The sequence below is a fragment of the Bufo gargarizans genome, chromosome 1 (assembly GCF_014858855.1).
Source record: "Bufo gargarizans isolate SCDJY-AF-19 chromosome 1, ASM1485885v1, whole genome shotgun sequence".
In the NCBI taxonomy this organism is placed as follows: domain Eukaryota; kingdom Metazoa; phylum Chordata; class Amphibia; order Anura; family Bufonidae; genus Bufo; species Bufo gargarizans.
In genome coordinates this window covers 702,936,578-702,954,864 of record NC_058080.1, presented here as the reverse complement: position 1 = coordinate 702,954,864, position 18,287 = coordinate 702,936,578, and the positions used below count along the sequence as shown (strand labels likewise).

The following is an 18,287-nucleotide window of genomic DNA, read 5'->3' as shown; positions in this document are numbered from 1 at the left end:
TTATAACCTCCATTCTGATCCTCAGCTGTGTCATGTAACTAGCAATCTGATCTCCAACTGACCCAGGACAGGAAGTCAGTTACTTCTTTATTCATTTTTATGAGATTGACATTGAGGCTCCCATAGAAACACACAGAGAAACTGGCTTCCTGTCCACATATAAGGTGCTGTGTTATTTGGAGAGTAAGAGAGTGTTGGGCTCAGGATCAGAAGGGAGGTTATAACTCACAAACACTTACAGACACTTTTAGCTTAGTCCCTGTAGGAATTGTTTATCTGGTGGGAGCAGCTCACACTTTTTGATTACTGTTCGCCTCCTAGTGGCAGCAGCTATACCCCCATGGTCTTGCCCATGTCCCTCAAAATTTTTCCAGCTTTGCACTACATTGTATGCAATATGAAGTGGTGCCATTAGAAATTACATCTTGTCCCACAAAAAACAAGCCCTCATATGGCTATGTCCTTCCAAGGGCTTATGGGATTTTCCAGGATTACTTTTTTTTATTTATTTTTTTTAAACAGATATGCCCATGTAGTTTCTTACCTCATGTACAACTTCCAGTTTGGACTCTTCTGACCATGTAGATCAATCTCGCTTGTTTAAAAGAAACCCCTTTAATACAATTCTTTGTCCATCACAATCTTTCTCTCAGCAGGGTATGGCTTATGACACAAATAATGACCAGGTAATCCGTTTCTGTTACAATTTATTGTGTTGATTCTCTCAATATACACAGTTTTGTTAGAATCTTTTACACTTAAAAAAGGAATGATAAAACAAGTCCCGCAATCAGGACCTAACGAATAAAGCCTTTTTGTATCAATTATGTTAATGACATAGGTATTTACTCCCAGTAATTTAAATGCTTTGTACTTAACACAAAAAAGTACCCTGCAGGCACACACGCACGCATACACATACACTAGAATAGTTTCCAGGATTTTCACAGAAAACCTGGAACTGTCCACCAAAATATTACACATATTTGTCCAGAGCTAATTACAGCTGCAGTCCCACTTAGCCCATGAGCGTGCAATTTAAGTGGCCCCGAATGTGGCTTCCGGCTGGAAGGTGCATGAAGTGCACGACATCCACGATTACAGGAGGTGGCGGTGACGAACCAAGTGCTTAAAGCATTTAGAGGGTCCAGCAAATAACCTCATGTGACAGAGCATACAGTTCACTTCTAACCTTGATTTTTTTTTTTTCCAGGAAAATGAAGGCGTGATTTGTGGCGCCACAGGAGTAAAACCGTAGGGGACAAAGTAAAAAAACAAAACAAAAACTTCTTCTAAGAAACAATTGTGTAAAAGCTTAAATTATACTTGACAGGATGGCCGAGGAGTATCACTGAAGAATGTGCCGAGTTTCACTAGATAAAACAGATGGACAAAAGGAAAGAAAAGGGGTGGACATTGTTTTGAGGCTGCCAGAGGATGTTTTGATGCATTGCACATTAGGAGGGAAAGGGTTAACAGACTGCGCCACCTCTTGTAGGACCTCTCCCCTAGCTCCACAGGCCGGCATAGTTTCCGTGAAGACCCGTTGGCAAAGGACCGCCTGCCACAAAGAGTTTTGTTCCGGACGAGTCGTAGCAGTGGGTGTAAACAGCATTAGGGCAGCAGTCGATATCAGAGAAGTAATTCCTCCACATGTCATTGTGGTTCTGAGGAGACAAAAAAATTAAATAATAAAAAAAAAAAAAAAGGTCAAATTTACCTTGTTGGCCAAGGGAGGACATTTATTGCATTACAAGGTTTGATAAAGAGCAGCTTCCTTTAGGCTACTATCACACTTGCGTTGTGCTGTCTGGTTTTGAGATCCGGCACAGGGTCTCAAAACCGCAGCACAACGCTTCAGTTTTGTCCCCATTCACAGGCAATGGGTAAAAAATGAAACAAAATGAAACGTAGTGCACCAGAATGCATTCTGTTCTTGTTCGCTGCGTTCCTACGCCGGACACAAAATTGCTGCAAGCTGCGTTTTTGTGTCCGGCTTGGGAAACTGAACAAGCCAGATCTGGCTCCAAAAACCATGTAGGTCAGTGGTGTCAGATCAGTTTTTTCGAACACGAAAAAAACGGATCCAGCGCCCATTGACTTACAATGGTTTTAGTGCCGAATCCGGTTTCTTCATTTTCAATATAATACAACTGGATCAGTTCTGAACGGATGCAGCCTGTTGTATTATTCGAACGGATGCGCTTCGCTGTAGTTTTGAGATTCCCTGCCGGATCGCAAAACCATACAGCATAAACGCATATGTGAAAGAAGCCTTAGATGAACCTACATTGGTCCTAAAAAATTTATTAGTAAAACTGGTCCCTATATATACAGGAACAATCAGATAACAGGATAGACGTTTCTCAGGGACGTGCTGTAATGACAGACTGTGCGTGCCAACAGACTGCCATAGGTTACAGTATTAGCTTCAAATCACTCTCGCTCAAACATGAAGCAACTACCCAATTCACAAGCCTTTGTCCACCTTCTATCTATCATTTCCCACTCAATCCAGGTTCCTGTAATACACTGCACACTGTGGTTTTTATCCGGCCGCATCTCGGCATGTTTGCAGTGCTGCAGCCGCATCTCAGACCCCTCCCCATTATAGGGAATGGGGCCAGGCGGCCTTCTGGTAGCACAAGTGTGCAAGCATTAGTACGGATCCGGCAGGCTGTTCCCCTGCTGGAACAGCCTGCCAGACAATCCTAACGCTAATGTGAAAGAAGCCTTAAAAGGGTACATTCAAGTGTTTGGCAAGCATATGGATTTCTGTAAGCACCATTTGGATGAGTAGCAGAAACCCCATGCAAAAAATATGTGGGTCTGAATATCCCTTAATTTTCCATGTCAGAGTGTAAAAACTTTTACAAAGCCAGATAAACCCTTTAACTCCTTAAGGACACAGCCTTTTTTCACCTTGGAGACCAGGCAATTTTTTGCTAATCTGACCAGTGTCACTTTAAGTGGTGATAACTTTAAAACGCTTCGACTTATCCAGGCCATTCTGAGACTTTTTTTTCGTCACATATTGTACTTCATGACACTGGTAAAATGGATATCTTCCCACTTAAAATATACCTTTTATTATTAATCTACTAAAATCTGGCCTACAGGTAACAAGAGAGTCAGGAAAATCATATACATATTATGTCATAGAATCAAGGGGTATACAGGTAATACACGCGAGTACAACCACATGAAGTTGTTCCGTATATGATACACAAATAGCTAAGGAGTCAATCCAAATACCAAGAACCAATGTTTAAAGTATAACTGTTATATATATATTTTTTGGGAGTACTGGATTGTGGTCATTAATATCTCCTTGGTGGCCCTATTTCAACTTTTCACTGTGTATTCAATTACCCCTTAATTCCACAGTTTTGTTCCCTGTACTGCCTGCTTTTACCTCTGCTTAAAATCAGGTTGCTATGCAGGTCCGTCTATCTGTTGAAGGACGGAGGACGCAGAAGCACGCAGCGTGCAAGGTCAGATTAGGGTCCATTCACACGTCCGTTGTTTCTTTCCTGATCTGTTCCGTTTTTTGCGGAACAGATCTGGACCAGTTCTGTACCCATTCATTTTCAATGGGTCCTGAAAAAAAATCTGACATTGTGCTGTCCGATTTTTTTCAGGACCCATTGAAAATGAATGGGTACAGAACTGGTCCAGATCTGTTCCGCAAAAAACGGAACAGATCAGGAAAGAAACAACGGACGTGTGAATGGACCCTTACTGACAGCCAGGGACTGTAAGTAAATGATTAAAGCCAGGTCCTCCCCAGCAGCTGATAACAGTGCCTGCGCTGTGTGCACTTCTCCCTGTCCCTGCACTTGGCAGACGCTCCCTCACTCAGCAGACTGGGACAATGCAGATTCGAAGCAGCGCAGACCAGGGAAGGGAGATCTGCCGTCTGCTCAGTGTATAAATGACCACCTGATTGATTTGTTTCACCAGTGTTGGATTACCACCTGGTTCAGAAACATCTCATCCTTGGTGTCTCAGCTAACAGTGAGTAACCACAAAACACCTCGGGCCAGATTTATCATTAGCTCAGGTCAGAATAATGGAGTGAAAAAGTCCCCAAAAAAGTCCCAAACGCTAAAACTGCGCACAAATTTGCGACTTTTTTCTGCTCTGCACTATGCTCTCCAGTTTTCTGAAAGTGGGCGTGTTTTCTTATGTAAATGAATCTCTAGACAGATTTACTATTGGGACTATTTAAAAAGTCGCAATTTCACTCCAGTGAGGACCATGCTTATCTTATGAGACTTTTTAATAGAACATGCGACTTTTTCATAAAAACATGCAACTGTTTCGTAAAGATTTGCGACTTTTGTAAAGCTGCTTACTGACGGATAAACTGCTACCGTCAAACCACATTTATTACAGTCTTAAAGGGCCGATCATAAATCTGACTTGGCTAAAACTGACTTTAGCCATATGTGAAAGTGGAGTGAGCTGTCAGAGTAATGATAAATCTGGCCCCTCATATTCAAACTGACCATGCTATATAAATGTTACTCCATGATGGTCTTAAATTTATTGGGCGATCACTGAGTCTTAAACATTGGTTCTTGGTATTTGGATTGACTCCTTAGCTATTTGTGTATCATATACGGAACAACTTCATGTGGTTGTACTCACGTGTATTACCTGTATACCCCTTGATTCTATGACATAATATGTATAGTATGTGTTTTTCCTGACTCTTGTTACATGTAGTCCGGCTGTAGGCCAGATTTTAGTAGATTAATAATAAAAATGTATATTTTAAGTGGGAAGGTGTTCCAGTGTATATAGATTTTTTTCTTCCCTTACATATATTTACAGCAAAGAGTTTTTTTTTTGATGCGGTACTGGTAAAACGGAGTAAAAAAAATAATTATTTTTATTTATAAAAAAAAAATTACCAAATTTGCAAATTTCCAAGTTTCAGTTTCTCTACTTCTAGAATACATAATACCTACAAAAATAGTTATTACTTTACATTCCCCATATGTCTACTTCATGTTAGGATCATTTTGGGAATAACATTTTATTTTTGGGGGACGTTACAAGGCTTAGACGTTTAGAAGTAAATCTTGAAATTTCTCAGAAATTTTCAAAAAAAACAAACAACTTTTTAAAGGACCAGTTCAGGTCTGAAGTCACTTTGTGAGGCTTACATAATAGAAACCACCCGAAAATGACCCCATTCTACACCCCTCAAGGTATTCAAAACTGATTTTACAAACGTCGTTAACCCTTTAGGTGTTCTACAAGAATTAATAGAAAATAGAGATACAATTTCAAAATTTCACTTTTTTGGCAGACTTTCCATTTTAATATTTTTTTTCCAGTTACAAAGCAAGGGTTAACAGCCAAACAAAACTCAATATTTATGGCCCTGATCCATGTAGTTTACAGAAACACCCCATATGTGGTCGTAAACTACTGTACGGGCACACGGCAGGGCGCAGAAGGAATGGAATGCCACACTGTTTTTGGAAGGCAGATTTTGCTGGACTGGTTTTTTGACACCATGTTCCATTTGAAGCCCCCCTGATCCACCCCTAGAGTAGAAACTCCCAAAAAGTGACCACATTTTAGAAACTGCGGGATAGGGTGGAAGTTTTGTTGGTACTAGTTCAGGGAACATATGACTTTTCGTTGCTCTATATTACACTTTTTGTAAGGCAAGGTAACAAACTGTGTTTTGGCACAGTTTTTTTTTTGTGTTATTTACAACATTCATCTGACAGGTTAGATCATGTGGTATTTTTATAGGGCAGGTTGTCACGGACGTGGCGATACCTAATATGTATTCAATTTTGCGGGATGAGATGACTGGCACTATTTTGGGGTGCATATGACTTTCTGATCGCTTGCTATTACACTTTTTGTGATGTAAGATGACAAAAAATAGCTTTTTTTTTAAACCGTTTTTATTTAAAAAAATTTACGGTGTTCACCTGAGGGGTTAGGTCATGTGTAACTTTTATAAAGTAACTTATTACGGACACGGCGATACCCAATATGTATACTTTATTTATGTAAGTTTTACACAATAATATTTTTGAAACAAAAATAAAATCATGTTTTAAGGTCTCCATATTCTGAGAGCCATAGTTCTTTGTTTTTGGGCCATTATCTTGGGTAGGGTATGATCTTTGCGGGATGAGATGATGACAGTTTTATTGGCACTATTTTGGGGTGCATATGATTTTTTGATCGCTTGCCATTACACTTTTTGTGATGCAAGGTGACAAAAAATGGTTTATTTACCACAGTTTTTATTTTTTTACCATGTTCATCTGAGGGGTTAGGTCATGTGATATGTTTCTAGAGCCGGTCGATACGCACACGGCGATACCCAATATGTCAATCCCCCCCCCCCCTTAATTTTTACCCCTTTTTTTTTTTTTTTTACACTTTATTTGGGGATGCCTTTACCGGAAGGCAGCGCGATGCCTTCCATGCCATCGGGTCCCCCCTACAGCCGCATGGGGACCCGATGGCACCGCCGCTACCGCAATGGGCAAAAGCCGCAAACCGCAGGTCTGAATTGCCTAGTCGATCGCCGACATGGGGGGGGTCACGGGACCCCCCCCGCGCATTTAGTCTAGGTGCCTGCTCAATGATTTGAGCAGGCACTGGCTTCCGATCATCGCCTGCCGCACGGCGGTGATCAGAAATACACAGGGCGTACAGGTACGCGCTGTGTCCTTAAGTACCAGGACAAGAGGTTAAAACAGATCCATAGAAATGGCTGCATGGATTTACTCATGAAAGTAAGTCACTACCTATACAACTTTGGTCCCTAAGACCTCAGCTCAGACTGAAGACCTCAAAATTAGAGATGGCTTGCGGTTCGCCCAGCGGTTTATTCGCGGCAAACTTTGCTTGTTTGCGATTTGCCGAATATGCGAAAATTGGGAGATATTCGCACGCGCTATATGTTTTTGCATAGCGCCGAACTTTAACCCATGAAACATCCATCAGGTGGGACAGGACAGCCAATTGAGACGTTTCAGCACATGGACATACCCCCAACCCTATAACAGAACCCGATCTGGCAGCCATTTTACATTGTGTGTTTTGCCAGTGTAGGGAGAGATTGCATTTTGGAGCAGGAACAGTTAGGGAAACCAAATGCTAGCTAATAGGGCCACAAAAGTCCTTTTAAGGACTGGTATAGGTGTGCTATCAATAGGTGCGATATAGAGGGGTGTGATATACTTATAATATACTTTCTAACATAGAAATTATAGTTTATTTGTATTATGAAGCAGTTGTGTGCAGTTCTGCAGGTATATAGAGGGACAAACACTATTGGAGTAACTAGATGCAACGGGTGTGGTATACCTGTTGCCCTAAAAAAAAAAAAATACTGATTTATGGTGCTATTGCTACATTTGCTACATACCTTCTTCCACCAAATACTGATGGAGAGCTGTGATACACCTGCTTCCACAAAATACTGATTGAGGGGTGCCATATACCTGTTTCTGCCAAATACTGATTGTGGGGTGCCATAATATACCTTCTTCCACAAAATACTGATTGAGGGGTGCTATTGAGATATACCTTTTTCCACCAAATATCGATTGAGGGCTGGGATGTACCTTCTTCCACAAATACTGCTCTTCTCTAAGGACTTAGGCAGAGGGTCATTTAGAAAAGGGAGGGATGGTAGGGGATGGGCAGGTGCACCAGGCCGGAGCCTAAATGGGAAGTTGGAGAAGGCGCGTGTGATAACTTCAAAGGGCGCACCAGAGTTGGTTGAGTGTCTCACTCAGCCTTCCACTTCTGTACCCTCCTCACTCTCTGCTGTGTGCACCCCCAAAGACACCACCACCATAGCCCCTCCCCTCGAGTCAGTGAAATTATTTTCCCCATCCATTCGTAGACCTTACCGATGCGCAGCCATTCTTGGCATCAGATGAGGAAGAGGAGGTAGCAACGGCCGCCACCCAGCGGTCTGACGACAGTACCCAGATCAGCCCAAGGACGGTGGTCCCCGCTGTTGCTGCTTACTCCGAGATCTCTAATGTCAGTGGTAGTGAAGGTGGACTTCACGTGGGTGCCCACAAGAGAGATAGAAGAGGGGAGGTCAGAGGGAGAGACAGCAAATAGGGAGGAGAAGCAGGAAGAACTCGCAGTGCACAGGAGGCAAAAAAGCAGACTGCAAATGTATCTGGAGCGAGCCATCCACGGTCACATCTTGCGCTCCAAGGACGCCGGCACATGGCTTCACAGTGTGGGCGTTTAACATGTCAGCTGGTGATAATAATCGCGGAAAGCCCAACACTCACCTAGGGACAACTGCCTTAAGAAGGCACCTGGCCTTCAATCACCGAGTCCAGTGGGAGCAACGCAGTAAAAACCCACAAAGCCACACTCCTGGCGCTCCACGTTCTGCCTCTTCTCCTCGTCTCTCCTCCCATTTGTTCTCCACTCCACCTTCCACGTGCCGTTGTCGCATTCATCTGGCAGAAGACAGGCTTCCGTGGTCCAAATGTTCGAGCGTAAAAAGTTGATGACGCTGGATAACCCTCTTGCCCAATGGCTGACAGCTGGCTTGTCGGAACTGCTAGCCCACAAACTACTGCCATATAAACTGGTGGACTCTGAGGCCTTTAGAAAATTTGTGGCCATTGGCACACCACAATGGAAGGTCCCAGGAAGGAAATATTTCTCCCAGAAGGGCCACATTCAGCAGCAAGTGACTAAATCTCTGTCAGAGTGTTAGTACCAAGATACATCTGACCACAGACCGTGATCTAGAAAACACAGACAGAAAAAGGTACATGACTTATACTGCCCACTGGGTGAACCTTCTGACGGTCGTCAAGCATGTAACCTGTGGCTCCCATGTGGATTTGGTGTTACCGCCAAGGATTGCATACAGGCCTGCCTCTTCTCCTCCTCCTACTTCATCTTCCGTCTCGGCTAACTCCTCCTTTTCCACTGGTACCGCCTCTTCCGCTGTGCCCCCCAAGCATCCCAGAACCTATTCGATGTCCCAGGCGAGACGTTGCCATTGTGTGCTGCGGCTCTTGTGCCTGGAAGCCAAGAGTCACACCAGTCCTGCACTGCTTTCAGCTCTGCGGTCACAGGCCGATCAGTGGCTAAACCGGCTCAATTTGACAGTTGGTGTGCCACAACGGTGCCAATCTGCTGAGTGTGCTGAAACAGGGCAAAATGACACACGTCCTGAACTTAGTCGTGCAGCGATTCGTTGCCAAATACCCCGGTGTCCAGGACGTCTTGCAGCAGGCCAGGAAAATCTCTGGCCATTTTAGAAGATCTTACACGGCCATGCTTTGCCTTGCGGACGTTCAGTGGCGACACCTTGTATATGCTTGATAGACTGATACCAGCAGAAACGTGCAGTTAACGACTACCTGTACGAACTCGGCGGCAGGACAGGTTCTGGGGAGCTTGGTTTCTTTTCACCGCACCAGTGGCTGGTCATGCACGACGCATGCAGACTTCTGTGGCCATTTGATGAGATCACCACACTGGTCAGTCGCAGCCAGGGCGCCATCAGTGACATCATACCTTACGCCTTCTTTCTGGAGCGTGCATTGCGTTGTGTCATTGATCAAGCAGTCGAGGAGCAGGAGCTGGAAGATGAGGAAGTCGCAATTGTGAATGAATTCCCAGGGGGTGGGGGCCTACTCCATCTGAGACAAGTCAGCAGGAGTCTGAAGAGGATGGTGGCTGGGGGGGAGGAGGAGCAGGAGCAAGAAGAGCAGACTTTAAACTTTTCGGGGATCCCTGGTGTTGTCCGTGGCGAGGAGACCGAGGGCGACATTCTCCTGGGCGATGAGCAGGGGCCAGGGCGCTCCACCGCTTCCAGTTTAGTACAAATGGGGGCCTTCATGCTCCAGTGTTTGAAGAGGGACCCCCGTATAAAAAGCATAAAGGTCAAGGACCTGTACTGGGTGGCAACGTACTTAGACCCGGTACAAACATAAAATGGCAGACATGTTACCAGCATTCTGCTGTTGCGGGCACTGGCAGAGGAATTTCCACCCACAGCAAAACAGGTGTGGGTACCAATCCTACAGCGCCTGCAAGAACAGGGCGCTTTGAAGATGTGTTCGCCACTTCAGATATGAGAATTCTTGCAGCCAACCCATTGACGGCTACCCTCCGGATCAGGCCTCAGGGAATGCCTGGACCAGCAGGTGTCCGACTATATCGAGTTAACGGTCGACGTGGAAGCTCTGAGAAGCGAGGAACCCCTTGACTACTGGGTGTGCAGGCTTGACCTGTGGCCAGAGCTGGCACAATTTGCCATGGAAATCTTGGCTTGCCCCTCATCGAGTCTCCTGTCCGAAAGGACGTTTAGCGCAGCAGGGGGGATTGTGACAGATAAGCGCACGACAGTGTGGACTACCTCACATTTTTTTGAATGAGGCATGGATCTCGGAGGAATTGAACACCTGTGATGACCACGTGTAATTGAATTTCCTCATGCCAGCCCACACATATCCGCCACCACACAGAACAAAGAATGGTCCTTGCCTCATGTATATATAGCGGAATAAAAGGCCTTTTAGGTCAGGTGAAGGCCCAATTTTTGGGGCCTGTACTGGCCGACCGTTACATATTTATCCTGTGGCTGCCTAATGTACCTCCAGCCACAGAATCCAAAGAATGCCTATTGCCTAATTTTTGGGGCCTGTACATTTTTTATCTCTAGCCACATAATCACACCCTTGTCTTACTCCTCTGCCTCTCATTATGGTGGTGTATGAACCGCATTCACCATAAGGACCTTCTAATGTCACAGGGTCATGTGACTGTGCCCCCACATACCTGCATTGTGCCCTCTTACCACACCCTGTGCAGTGCCCCTAGTCATTCCCTGTACTGTGCCCTCTTATACCCTTTTATCCGGTAACGGTATGGTGGTGTTATGTGGTCACTGTACAGAGATGTTATCCGGTCAATGTATGGTGGTGGTATCCAATAACTGGATGGCCATAACTGTATCCCTTTCCCTGCCCACGCCATCCTTTTTTTAGACCTGGCATGAGCGGGAAAAAAATATGCAGATTGTGGTGCTAAGGATCTTTGCGCCTAAATCTGTCAGAAATACACCAAACAGACGTATTTCTATATAATAAATGACCACCTAATTGTATTATTATTTGGGGGTAGGGCTAATATCTTTATATTATATAAATTCTAATGTATTATACTGGGCCCTGTATTTCCCAGTAGAAAATGATCCTTGGGAAACCGTTCTCATCCCTGACCACGAGGACCAGGTAGCGCTCTGTCAGTACATGGCGGCCTCCCCTCTCTGCCACACTGCTCCACTCTATACTGTTGCTTATTCTGACACTAGGGCTGGGTTCACATCCTATTTTTGCCATCCATTTAATGCATACCAAAAATGTATGCGCTAACAGATGCCTCAGACTCATGCTGTACAGTGACGTCCGTTCAACATACAGTTCCATGGAAGAAAATAAATTTACGTTAACGTATGCATTTTTTTTATGGTCTCTGCAGGATACAAAAACGTGGGGCGCTGCACATTTGTATACATAAAACCCATAGGAAATAAGCAGGGCACATTTTTGAGAGTTTTCCTTTAAGACGCCGAAAAATGGCCCCTGATTAAAAATACATATTTTTTTGTGGGAATGTTTGCCAATGATCCCCCTCTGGTATATCACTGTCCATGTTGTGGGACTATTTGTGTACTTCTAGTAAGTGTTTGCTGGCTGCAAATATGACCTGAAGGTATTTCAGGTTCGCCCGCCATTAAAGTAAATGGGGCCCGCCGCAAACGCGCGGTTCGCGAACATTTGATTGCAAACGCACATTCGCGAATCGTCCCGGCTGATGTTAGTCCATCACTACTTAATATGCATCATCCTTCAGCATCGTGGCCATTAAAGGGGGCGTTTGTCTCACATAATCAACTGGCATTTACCATTAAAAAAATATATATAATAAAAAATATTATATATACAGTCCTGATCAAAAGTTTAAGACCACTTGAAAACAATGAATAAACTGAAACAGGCTGTTTTTCAGCTGATCAAAAGTTTAGGACCACACCTCCAAAAAAAATAAAAAAGATAAACCCCCCCAAAACAGAAATCCAACTTCCAAACATGAACTCAGTAATGAGTAGCTCCGCCGTTATTGTTGATCACTTAAAAAATTTGTTTCGGCATGCTTGATGCAAGCGTTTCCATGAGGTGAGGGGGAACATTTCTCTAAGTGGTGAAGACGGCCACACGAAGGCCATCTACTGTCTGGAACGGTTGTCCATTTTTGTAAACTTCCCTTGCCATCCATCCCCAAAGGTTCTCAATTGGATTTAGATCAGGGGAACACACAGGATGGGCCAAAAGAGTGATGTTATTCTCCGGGAAGAAGTCCCTTGTCCTGCGGGCATTGTGTACTGTAGCGTAGTCCTAATGAAAAACCCAGTCGTTACCACACAGACGAGGGCCCTCAATCATGAGGAATGCTCTCTGCAACATCTGGACATAGCCAGCGTCCGTTTGACGCCCCTGCACTTCCTGAAGCTCCATTGTTCCACTGAAGGAAAAAGCACCCCAGACCATTATGGCGCCCCCTCCACTGTGGCGCGTAGAAAACATCTCAGGTGGGATCTGCTTGTCATGCCAGTAACATTGGAAACCATCAAGGTTACATTTTTTCTCATCAGAGAATAAAAGTTTCTTCCACCTTTGAATGTCCCATGTTTGGTGCTCTCTTGCAAAGTCCAAACGAGTTCTGTGGCGTTCAAGGAGACGAGGTCTTTGAAGATGTTTTTTGTTTTGGAAGCCCTTCAGTCTCAGATGCCGTCTGATGGTTATGGGGCTGCAGTCAGCACCAGTAAGGGCCTTAATTTGGGTCGAGGATCATCCAGTATCTTGACGGACAGCCAATTGGATCCTCCGGCTCAGTGCTGGTGAAATTTTTGGGGGTCTTCCACTTGACTTTTTTGTTCCATAACCCTCAGGATCATTTAAGAAATTCCAAATGACTGTCTTACTGCGTCCCACCTCAGCAGCGATGGCGTGCTGTGAGAGACCCTGCGTATGCAGTTCAACAACCCGACCACGTTCAAAAAGGGAGAGTTTTTTTGCCTTTGCCATCACAACGTGTGACTACCTGACAGAAAACTGACAATGTGTGCGCCTGCGCCGATTGAAGACAGGTACGGCGCAGGCGCCAGATTTTGAATGCAAACAGGGCCAGCAGAGAACGATCCCGTTCCCTGGCCCTGTCAATCAACATGCGGAGGGGGCGTCATTATGATAGGAGGATGCGGCTGCTACCAGCAAGTAGTCGCCCTATTTGCTGGTAGACAGGTGATTTACATATTATTAAAGTAAGTTTTTAGCAAAATCTACTGAACCAAAATGATTAATCACATTATGTATGGATAAATCGCAGTATAGGGATTATAAGTACACAAAAAAAAAAAAGTTTAGTGGGGTGACAGAAACCCTTTAAAAAAAAAAAAAATTATACATACATACATACACCCCTAAAGAATTATTAGGAACACTATACTAATACGGTATTGGACCCCCTTTTGCCTTCAGAACTGCCTTAATTCTACGTGGCATTGATTTAACAAGGTGCCGATAGCATTCTTTAGAAATGTTGGCCCATATTGATAGGATAGCATCTTGCAGTTGATGGAGATTTGAGGGATGCACATCCAGGGCACGAAGCTCCCGTTCCACCACATCCCAAAGATGATCTATTGGGTTGAGATCTGGTGACTGTGGGGGCCATTTTAGTACAGTGAACTTATTGTCATGTTCAAGAAACCAATTTGAAAAGATTCGAGCTTTGTGACATGGTGCATTATCCTTCTGGAAGTAGCCATCAGAGGATGGGTACATGGTGGTCATGAAGGGATGGACATTGTCAGAAACAATGCTCAGGTAGCCCGTGGCATTTAAACGATGGCCAATTGGCACTAAGGGGCCTAAAGTGTGCCCAGAAAACATCCCCCACACCATTACACCACCACCACCAGCCTGCACAGTTGTAACAAGGCATGATGGATACATGTTCTCATTCTGTTTACGCCAAATTCGGACTCTACCATTTGAATGTCTCAACAGAAATCGAGACTCATCAGACCAGGCAACATTTTTCCAGTCTTCAACAGTCCAATTTTGGTGAGCTCGTGCAAATTGTAGCCTCTTTTTCCTATTTGTAGTGGAGATGAGTGGTACCCGGTGGGGTCTTCTGCTGTTGTAGCCCATCCCCCTCAAGGTTGTGTGTGTTGTGGCTTCACAAATGCTTTGCTGCATACCTCGGTTGTAACGAGTGGTTATTTCAGTCAACGTTGCTCTTCTATCAGCTTGAATCAGTCGGCCCATTCTCCTCTGACCTCTAGCATCAACAAGGCATTTTCGCCCACAGGACGGCCGCATACTGGATGTTTTTCCCTTTTCACACCATTCTTTGTAAACCCTAGAAATGGTTGTGCGTGAAAATCTCAGTAACTGAGCAGATTGTGAAATACTCAGACCGGCCCGTCTGGCACCAACAACCATGCCACGCTCAAAATTGCTTAAATCACCTTTCGTTCCCATTCTGACATTCAGTTTGGAGTTCAGGAGATTGTCTTGACCAGGACCACAACCCTACATGCATTGAAGCAACTGCCATGTGATTGGTTGACTAAATAATCGCATTAATGAGAAATAGAACAGGTGTTCCTAATAATTCTTTAGGTGAGTGTAATATAGTAATATATATATATATATATATATATATATATATATATATATATATATATATATATATATATATATATATATATATATATATAGCAGCATCAATTCACAAAATCAACAACGGGTGCTATGTCCAGGGAATTCACTGCTTACCCTCGGATACAAACGGAAAAGGACAGCACATCCAGTAGTACGAAAAATATATTTATTGGGCCACAGTGGGGCGACGTTTCGGCTCAAAATACAGAGCCTTTCTCAAGCATCCATGCTTGAGAAAGGCTCTGTATTTTGAGCCGAAACGTCGCCTCACTGTGCCACTGTGGCCCAATAAATATATTTTTCGTACTACTGGATGTGCTGTCCATACATATTATTTTTATATATATATATATATATATATATATATATATATATATATATATATATATATATATATAATATATATATAAATTTTTTTTTTTATATAAGCCACTTACTAATTGATTATATTTGTTATATTTATCCAAAATCCCTCCCTTCTCTTTCTTCACCAGATAAGTGCATCCCCTGGTTATTATGGACTACAGTCACCGCTGCAATGCATTAGTGGTGGCCGCGCTTGTGTACTGTCAGAAACAGTTCCAGCCTCTCTGGTGGCCGGGATCTCAGTAGCTCCATTCCCAGCCACCTCATAAATTTGCTTATAGTTTGTGTAAAACTGCTCCAAGGCATGTGCTGCCTATGAGCTCTTCTACACAACAAGGAAATCTGCAATCCAGCGAAGGGACAGAATTATGATAGGTCCAGGGCTTACTCAATATTCCTGGACCTGTAATAGCAAGGGGCAGGATTACTTAATCTCAGCACTGCTTGCTTTTGCCATCATTCATACTAATTCACATGTCCATATGCGTTTTGCCGATCCGCAAAACACGGACACCGACAATGTGCGTTCCGCATTTTGCGGACCGCAGATTGTCGACACTCTCAGAAAGGACAAGAATAGGATATGTTTTATTTTTTTGGCGGAACGCAAGTGCGGATCTGCAAATGCGTACAGCACATTCCGTCCCCATTGAAAATGAATGGGTCCGCACCGGTTCCACAAAATTACGGAACAGATGTGGACCCATTTTGCTGACGTGTGAATGGACCCTAACAGGCAACGCCCCCTACAGAGCAGGAAGTTCGGGGCAGGCTCTAAGCAGAAGAGGTGAGACAACCCCTTTAATACAGGAGAATCCCTTCATCTGATTCCATTGAACTCACCAGCCAGCCTTTCCCGGTCGTCAGTTTGAGGATCTCTCCTTTGGACTTTGAGCCGTTTAAATAACCAGTGCAATCATCCAAAAATCTCTGCGCCCGGATGTCGTAAAATAAGAGAGAGCCCTGACCAGTCCCCACAGTGATAATATGCTCATAGAAGCTTACAGAGCGGATACCTGCACACAGATACAAACAACAAGTGATCAGAATTGTGCAGCAACCATAGAGAACATACATAATATTAATCTCTTTGTGGTATTATTCAGAGCAGAGATCACAGATCTCCAATTTGAAGGACCTTTACTGAATAGAAAATGAAAATCAATTTTTAATTGTGGTACCCCTAATGCGAGATAACTGATTCCAGCAGGTCCAAGCAGCTGAAGCATCAATATGCACTAATGCTGCTGGGGAAAAATCAAGAGGGTCATTCAAACTTGACTCTTTCAGACAGAAGTGTTGTAATCTGAGGGAAACTTAAAAAGCAAATTAAAGGGGTATACCTATCTCTGACATTAGGGGCATATCCTAGCGATATGCATTCAATGTCTGATAGGTGTGGGTCCCACCTCTGGGACCCGCACACATACTTAGAACGGAGCCTGCGAACTGCCAGAGAGCGCATGCGCAGCTGACCTCCACTTATTCCAACAGAATTTTCGGCTCCCCAAGAGGAATGAATAGAGGGCGGCCGGGCATATAAAGTGCGAATCCCACCTCTGGCGATATGACCCCAATGTCTGAGATGGGAACATCCCTGTAACTGTTAACCCAGTCACAATGCCTTGTAGGGCTAGCTCAGATGAATGTTTTGTTACCTTTTGAAGTACTTTTTAATCCATAGCAAAAAAGTGCACAAAAGGCGGGAAAGAGCCAATCTGCGCACCTCTCGATCCCTCTTCAAGCCCCTCCCTTTACTTAAGTGACAGAGCCAGGTTCCTGCAGTCATCTCTCAAGAAAAGCGTGGGGCTGACAAAGGAAGCAGGAGGAGAAAGTGCTCAGACACCATCTCCGTGCACTTAATTGCTCATTTCAATATGGACTCAAAGAATTCTTTTCTCCAGAAGGAAGCAACGGATCACTAAGTGAAAGATATCAATACATGCAGCTGAGCTAGCTCTACAGGGCATTGTGCCTGGTTTAACAGTGAATTTCCGGAGGACAGACTCTATTTGAAAGGGGTTCCTCTGACTTAAAGGCTATGGACACCTTTGGAGATAATTTTTATATTATTGCATTGTAATCATTTTGAGCTAAAAATATATATATTTTTTTCAATTGGTCTTTATTAAAAATGTTGAGCCTCTTTCTCTGTATAGCTTTGAGATTCTCTAGTAGCAGGCTCTGTATTTTGCCAGTGTTCCATCAAGCAGCTCAGCTCATGGCTCCTTATGTCTGCTCTCTAACCTCCAGAACCCTCATTATAGCTAAATTCTTATCTTACTGATAAGAAAGTGGCTTAAATTAAGCTGAATATATATATATATATATATATATATATATATATATATATATATATATATATATATATATATATATATATTTTAAAAAAACAATTAAATTTTTTTGGCTTAAAATGGGGAAATTGCAATAGTAAACAAATTGCCCCAAAGGTGTGAATAGCCTTTAACCCCTTAATGACCAGCCTGTTTTGGTCCTTAATAACCATGCCATTTGGTCATTAGCTTGAACTTATTTTTCTGTCTATGCAGCAGTATGTGGCTTGTTTTCAAGTTGTAGTTTTTAAGCATCATTTAGGGGTACACATAACTTACTGATTAACTTTTATTAACTCTTTTTGGGAAGGGGATGGATAAAAACATTGTTACCCTTTTGCTCATCAGTGTATAATGAAAATTACACTTCCGCCTCTCTGGCTTAAAGTGGCTTTCCATGCCTTTAATATCGATGGCCTATCCTCAGAATAGGCCATCAATATTACATCTGCAGGGGTCTGATGCCCCGTACTTTTGCCGTTCAGCTGTTTCAAAGTAGCTCTGAAATGGCACAGATCCGTCCATTATGTAGTGGATGGAAATGGTTACTGCAGTGGTTCTCCCATTAAAGTAAAAGGAAGCAGTGCTGTAGTGACAAGCTCCGTCCACTACACAAGTCCTGGTCCTGGTGCTGACTCAGTACGGGAACTACTCTAAAGTAGCTGATCACCAGGGGTGCGGGATGCCAGACCCCCGCCAATCTGATATCGATGGCATATCCTAAGGACACGCCATCAATAGTAAAGGAGTGAACAACCCATTTAATACTTAATAGTCTCCTAAATAAGCTAATAGATTATGAGGGAATTTTATT

At 43.6% G+C, this 18,287-nt stretch overlaps 1 protein-coding gene across 1 annotated transcript in view; it reads right to left on the bottom strand.

The window, feature by feature from the left end:
* Positions 1–690: 690 nt before the first annotated feature.
* Positions 691–18,287, bottom strand: part of DCAF12 (DDB1 and CUL4 associated factor 12) — a 58,137-nt gene continuing 40,540 nt past the window's right edge. The window contains exons 8-9 of the mRNA XM_044292618.1: positions 15,981–16,153; positions 691–1,667 (exon numbers count right to left, since the gene is read on the bottom strand). Coding sequence (XP_044148553.1) covers positions 1,509–1,667; positions 15,981–16,153 — 332 coding nt within the window. The 3' untranslated portion in view covers positions 691–1,508. The remainder of the gene's footprint in view (positions 1,668–15,980; positions 16,154–18,287) is intronic.